Source organism: Musca autumnalis, unplaced genomic scaffold (genome assembly GCF_047663935.1).
Source record: "Musca autumnalis isolate F117 unplaced genomic scaffold, ASM4766393v1 scaffold_1, whole genome shotgun sequence".
In the NCBI taxonomy this organism is placed as follows: Eukaryota; Metazoa; Arthropoda; class Insecta; order Diptera; family Muscidae; genus Musca; species Musca autumnalis.
In genome coordinates, this window is record NW_027411644.1 from 260,943,826 (window position 1) to 260,951,553 (window position 7,728).

At 34.0% G+C, this 7,728-nt stretch overlaps 1 protein-coding gene across 1 annotated transcript; it reads right to left on the reverse strand.

Moving 5' to 3' along the window:
* Window positions 1–794: 794 nt before the first annotated feature.
* On the reverse strand, window positions 795–2,759 carry LOC141389466 (sodium-independent sulfate anion transporter-like). The gene is made up of 4 exons (XM_073960982.1): window positions 1,974–2,759; window positions 1,606–1,908; window positions 1,394–1,539; window positions 795–1,322 (listed from the first exon to the last, which is right to left on the reverse strand). Exons 1-4 carry the CDS (start codon window positions 2,740–2,742, stop codon window positions 945–947), a joined length of 1,596 nt encoding a protein of 531 aa, XP_073817083.1. The 5' UTR covers window positions 2,743–2,759; the 3' UTR covers window positions 795–944.
* Window positions 2,760–7,728: the final 4,969 nt, after the last annotated feature.

Here is a 7,728-nt window from a genome sequence, read left to right on the forward strand (position 1 = left end):
GTAGTTATAACATAATGTTAATGGTTGTCATGTGTTGAAAATTGCCTTTTTGGCCTCAGGTTTTTGGGGGCCCATAACCGCGAAATTCGAAGTAACAGGGAAAAACGCCGAGACACACGTCTTGTTATTTTTCGTCTTCCATTGTGCTGTGGTGTCAGAATATGGTTAATTTTCCATGACACAAAAAATTACACACAGTGTTATCGTACGTACAAATTTTCCGGACATTTTCGAACTTTTGTGGTGGAGGTACCGGAAGGAGTGGCCGATATAATCCATCTTCGAACTTAAACTAAGTTTGAACAAAATATTAGGAAAGCCAAATTTTGAACCGAATCGGTTTATCCGTTCGAGTGTTATAGTGCGCAGCAGCCAGCCAGACAGACGGACGGACATTGCTCAATCGACTCCAAATTGTCTGAAACACATTTCGTCCAAACATACTTGGGGTCTAAAACCATTATTTCGATGAGGCACATTTTGCCCGTATGAAAGTGTTAGCATAAATGCTGAGGGTATAAAAATTTTACACACAAACATTTTTGTACCTATTATTGAAATATTTGTTGCATAAAAAAATATGTAAAATGCTTAAATTTTGAATATGCACATATTATTTTTTGCATTTTGCATATGTCATATGTTTCTATTGCAATTAAATCAGAATCCAAAAATATGCCCAGTCCCAAAATTTGACATAAATCGGACCAAAAATAGGGGTTGCATAACATTCCGCTGTCTAGTAATGTGTTACGAAATCGACCCAACCAATTGATAAATAATTAAAAACCATATTTAACATTAATGTTATTTAATACATATTTCAGAATGTTACTGAAAATCGTACATATTTAGAGCTTTTGTTTACTTCCTCTTACTAATAATTTATTAATACTATAGCATACTTTCAGGCATATACTAAAATTTTTTATAACCATCCACCTTTACAGTTCCGTGACTTCATGAACACCATTCGCATTCGCCAACGAACCACCATTCGATTGATCGTCCAACAATTTCTCAATAGACTGCAATGAATAACACATTACAAATTTGGATTTTAACGTTTTAAACACCTTCAAAAGGCGGGGCCGTAAATTAAAAAATATCAGTTTTTGATTTCTCGAATTAAAATCTTGAATTATTAATTCTATTGCCTTGGCAGTGGTGAAGTCAGCAGCATAGATATAGGTGCAATCAAATACCACGGGAATTGTATATTTTTGACCTGACTTTACAATTTTGTTGCGTACGAATTCCACCGAGGGAAATATTAAACAGCGGTCGGGGGTTATTTTTAAAAATTGCTTGCCAGATGTAGTCTGTAATGGAAAGAATGAAATGATAAGCAAATTTGAAGTAAGTAAATTTTACGGTTGTAGAAGTTGTGTACCTTAACCAAATCCACATTTATTTCAGGTCTTGCCGAATGATAAAGAATATATAGAATATTGATGGTAATTGCAACAAATACTCCAAGACTTAAGGGACCCACCAAACATGCCGCAAATGCCAGCAAACCAATGAAGAGATCCGATTCTGGAATAAATTGTGAAGAACATTATTTACATGTTAAAGAGCCTTCACAAGCGGTAAGTAACTTACTTTTACTATGCCACATGGGTTTTATTGTTTGATATTGTAATTGAAAGAGTACAGCTGCTATAATTATGGCAGCTAATGTTGCCTTTGGTATATAGTAGAAATATTCGGCCAAATATAATAAAGCCAATATTACAATAACGCTTACATACACATTAACAAATTGTGTTCTCCCACCACTTGCTGTATTTACTGATCCCCGGGCCAAGCCTCCATTAATGCGATATCCTCGTACAAATGCATTTGTTATATTTGCCAAACCCAAAGTAATTAACTCTTGATTGGTATCCACCGGTTTTCCATTGGCTGTAAGAAAAATAAATGGGAGTATTATTAGCGTTTGTTCTTAAATTCACATTTTTTGTACTCACCAAATGTGCGACAAACGGCAATAGTTTCCAGCAGAGATATCAGTGGTATTACCAGTAAACCACTTCCAAATTCTTGCAGTAACGACCAAAAGTTTTGAGTACTCTCCTCTTGTTCGGCATCGCTAACATAACTTCCATTTCCATTCACAATTGATAAAGCTGGAAATTCCACAGGAGGGAATCCTGATGGTATATAGCCAGTCAATTGTACATAGCTCTTCCCCTTGTGTTCCATATACCCCACAATAGTGGCAGTGACGAATACCAAAAGAGCATTACGCGATACACCCAAAAACCAAAATAAGGTATTAACAACTTTCTGGGTTCTTGAGAGATCAGTATTTTCTTTCGGCTTCAATTTGATATGTCCAATATATCTTAAAATTACCAGAATAATGATGCTTCCAACGCCCAATATTGTATCACTGCTACGGAAATTATGAATATCTTTTATGATTGATATCCAATTTTGAAGAAATGAATTTCCACTGGATTTCACTACAAGAATATTTTTAATTTGCGATGTAAAAATGATCAGGGCCACTGCACTGGTAAATCCTGCATTGACGGGACCAGAAACAAAATCAATTATGAAGCCCATACGTGTTAATCCCATTACAAGTTCTATCAGGCCTGAGAGTAGGGTAAACAACACTGACTTTTGCCAATTTCCATGGCATACTTGTAATGTCAACAGCGATGCTATGGCCGTAGATCCAACAATGTTGTCCTTGCACGATCCAAAAATTGTGTATATAATGTTACCCATAAAGGAACTGTAAAGAGCAAACTAAATTTTATATAATAAATCTTGATTTACATAATTCTTTTCAATTTTGAAGTAGAAATAAGCTATGAATAATGTAAAATTTTAACTTAACTTAATATGCTTAATATTATGTGATTGCGACTGGAACAGGATATAGGTTCATGGGTACATGTAAATGTCCTGTTTGAACATGGCAAAGTCCAGGTCATATTTTGGTCCTACTTCCAGTCAAACCGACACTCACCCACCTGTAGTGTGAAAATATATGTTAGATGTTGTATCGAATGTCGGTGTTCCCACTCAATGCCAAAGTATTGCCCAGTGAAATAAAACATGAAGTGCATTCGGAATCAAATCCAATTTTTATACCTTCAGTCCTAAGGCAACGAAGGTACAAACACTTTCATATGACCAAAATGTGCGTCATCGAAGTAATCGTTTTAGACCCAAAGTATGTTTGGTCTGTCCGATTCAGTCAAAAATTTGGTCCTCGTAACATTTTGTCCACTCCCTTGTGTACGTCCCCGATAAAACCTCAAAATTTTTCACGAAAATGGTGTAACCTATAACTCTCGATGAAAGTTACTGATTTGGTTCATACTTTTCACATAGTAATATTTTTACTGTTTATATATCAGCTCGTTAGCACCACCTGGCATCATCTAGCACCGATGATTGTATCCTTAAGTATCCTCTGCCCCGTTCACAAAAAAGGAAAAAAGACTGTATATTCCAATTACTGGTGTAAAAGTCTCTTTCCGATCGTCTATTATATCGTATTCAAGATACTGTGTGAGCAACTAAAACCTATGGTCAATGAAATAATTAGACCACATCAATGCGCCTTTCGAAAATCCATCATGCTTCAAGAGCAAGGCTTCTTCGGCATATATAAATTAGACCGGCACGTGGTTCTCAGTTAAGATAGAAATGAGCCCCTTCGAAAAGTTTAGTATGTACATAGTTTTTGTGTGTTGAGAGCAGCGGAATGCATGCTCCGGATTCTTTTGGAGGTTTCAAATTTGGTTCCGATGTTTATAATGAACATATATATATATATGTATGTATATATATATATATATATATATATATATATATAATGTATGATTTTTTAATAAATTGGGTGTAATTTTGACGAAAAAGACGAAGAACTCAAACATATTTTTCTTATAAAACCATGTAAAAATAAAATAAGAATAATATGATTTGTATTTTTTTCTCCATATTTTCTTCGTATTTTTGCAAATAACATGAATATTATAGCTCCAAGCTCCACGGCTTAGGCATCATTTTATTTCTCACTGTGTATGGATGCTGTTGTAACTAGAGTTTCTGGTCGGAAATTCCCGTCCCGGATTTCCCGGGAATTCTCGATTTTTTTCAGACGGGATTTCCCGGGAAAATTTTTTGAAATTCCCGGGAATACGGGTATTTGTATTTTTCATTTATAAGTCTATTATTATTTGTCTTATAGTTATTTAAAGTTGAAAATATAGTGGAATAGCGAATATTCGTAATTCCCGATCATTTGTAACAAACTTAGGGTCCATAGTAAAAATCGCGAAAATTCGTGTAAAGTACATACATTTTAGCCCTCTCAATAATTATTGTTTTTTTTTCTGGAATTCGAAGTCTGTATAACCTCACATAATTCTGAACTTTATGGAGCCATTTCCTTGTTGTTCTAGTCCATATTTTTATTAATGGCATTCCTGAAGTATATAAATTTGCTAAGATATAAACTCTGTGATCGATTCGAATTGTTGTTTTCTCCACAATTATTGTATGTAATATTAAAAACTGTATAATATGTAAGTGGCAAATCGTGTATATTAGGAATGAAAGTCAGTAATAACTATAGTATGTGTGTTCATATCGACGCCTCCAAACAATAGTATGCTAAGTCGACTTAGCATGTTTTCAAGTTCTTTACATTTTTATATTTAACGTCCTTTAACTTAAATTCTGTCAAATTTTGGTAATGATCGGACAATCCGAACAGAAGTTATAAACAAATATTTACTTAGCATAGTACTGAAGGTCAAAGAAATTTCCAAACTTTTAGAGCTTGTCCTGCAAAACTCGCTTTTCAGAATTAGCAAACTATTATTTGGAGGTGTCGAACGTCCTTCAACTTAAATTCTGTCTAATTTTGGTAATGATCGGTCAATCCGAACAGAAGTTATAAACAAATATTGACTTAGCATAGTACTGAAGTTCAAAACAATTTCCAAACTTTGAGAGCTTCTCCTACAAAACTCACTTTTTAGACTTAGCATACTATTATTTGGGGGTGTCGATATAAGTACGCCTCTATATCTTTGGTGCCACCTTGGGGAATTCCTCAAACGACCGACTTCACACATATAATGTATTGTCCAACGTGTCAATATCGATGAGCGATGTTGTAGATGTCATCCGAAACGAAATCAGATCAAGGATGATAGCAGAGGCGAATAGTAAAGGTCAGCTGCCTAACATCTGCAAGGATTCCGGAAAATACATAGCACCACAACAGCATTGCACACCATATGCACACATATTAGTCGAATACTGAAACAGAACAGGCCTGGCAACGTTGGTGCTTCCGGTGGTATTTTATAAATAGCTGACCTTCAGGAGGCATTTTTCCTTGAATACAACAGTTACGAGTATTGTGGTTGACTCCGCAGAAGGATCTTAAGTAGTTCACAATAGACTCCGGTGACGAAAGTATAAAGTTTCGCTAATTTCCCACGAACTAAATAGAAGTATTATACACTGCCCGTCACTTGAATAGGACCCCCTACCAATTTTTTTCCAACCTTAATTTTTTCCGGATTCGCTAGTATTCGCTGCTCGAAGTGTTTAAAATGAACCAATATCGTGATGAAATTACCACTCCGGACATCCGAAAATGCTTTCCACTACTGGAAAAGACTTTTTTAGAAATCCTTTGTAAGATATCGTACGCATTTAAGGTGAAAGGAATTGACGCCAAAGTCCTTCATAGTTATTAAGGACTCTCCTCATCGAGTAAACAATTGCATAACTATATATCTATTTTTTGAGTTCATTGAATGGAAGAAAACTTTCTTTATTTTATTTAAAGTTTCTCGACCTTTCAAGTTTTTATTTATTATGTTTTAAGACTTCGTCTTATCGGGCTATAAGGTCTTCGTTAATCAATGAAAATAAAGACTATTTATTTAATTTTTCTACCCAACGTTTCGTTGGGATTTTCCAACATCTTCAGGGGTAATTTTTATTAATAAATAATCCTTCGTCAATTTTACATTTAAATTTAATTAATTGTAGGTTATTAGAAAAACGACACAACAAATAAACTAAAAATAAATGCAAAAATAATTAAATATAGGTGTAAATATCACAGTAGTCCTAATACTAAAATCACAGAAGTTAAAAATACGACTTTCTTTATTGTTTCTGTAGCGATGAAGGTGCTTTTATGGTGTTGGAACTCTTTACTAATTATGAAGGACATTGGCATCAATTCCTTTCACCTTAAATGCGTACGATATCTTACAAAGGAATTCTAAAAAAGTCTTTTCCAGTAGTGGAAAGCACCGACGTAGCCAGGGGGGGGGCCCGGGCCCCCCCCGAAATGATTTTCATTCCCATAGGATATTAGCTTATGTTACACATTTTTTTAATTTCTGAGTAAAATTTTAAAATGTTTTAGTTTTTTAAAGAAATATGTAAAGTATTTGGGTCAACTACATTGGTTTACTTATTGAAAGTATGAAATAATGAAGAAGTTAGGTTTTTTGAGCCATTTTCTGCATAGTTATTGGTAAGTTTTAAGGTGTTGTTTAAGCGTTTAATAGTAATTTTAGGCTGACTCTAAGTGTTGTTGAGTTCAGAACAAGATGTTTACTGGCTTGTAAACAATATCTAGAAAAAAAATTGTTGTGGTCCTTATTCTTTATTATGTTTCAAATTTGCAAAAATAGAACTATATCAACCATTTTTTATGATCAAACTTCTGTTCCACCGCAGTCTCGTTCGTTGAGATTATTATTGTACAAAAAAGGATTTTTCTGTCGTACTTTTATGTTTTGTTCTACCTTTCGAATGTTAATAAAACCAAGATTAACGAGCTTGAGGTCAATATTTATATTTTATTTATTGCATATTATTTCCAATATTTCGAAATTACATTGAATTTCAACTTCAGGGATTTTTTTCTGTCGATTACACTGTGCAACATTTTTAATGTGATCTTGTGCAAACAATTCGAACTGATGATTTTTTGAAAGTACAGACCCAAACGACAAGAAACCTTAGTTGGGTTTTGTTGTGCGAGATCCAGCTCGGATTTTATGGCCCCATCTAAACATGGTTAAATATTAAGTTTGTAAAGAAATTCGGCGCTATTTCTCTGAAACCAATGCGAATCTTCTTCTGACCTCTGAAGCAAATTTGTAGATAAGGACAGTAATAAAATATTTGGAGAAATAATGAACTCGAAAAACTGCATTTATTGCCTCAAATTTAAAAATATATGCAAAAATTCCACAATTTTTATACATTTCGCACCGTATCTCCACAACCGTTAATTTTTTCTGAATATTTTCTTTTGGAAAAATATTCCCTGGAATGTAATACACAACTCTTCAGAACATGTCATAGTTGCAAAATGCCTCTATTCCGTTGTTTTCAGTACATTTTTCAACGACGATTTAATAAAAATATCAGTAATGTAGTGAAATCCGAAATGCGAGAATAAACTGTTGGTGTGAACTGTGTTTGAAATACGTGTTGTAAAAGATATGATGCAAAATACTGCTGAAACAACATGAAGTAAGCATTTTAGAGTTTCAGAATGTTCTAAAGAGTTGTTGAGAACTTTATTTGGAAGATTTTTGCAAAAGGTTACTTGGTTCAACTCCCAACAGTTTAGCCCATACTGACCAGAATTTCAGCAGTTATGTAAAATTGTCTATATTTTATAGATTTTGATGCCTTAGATGGAGTTTTTCTTAT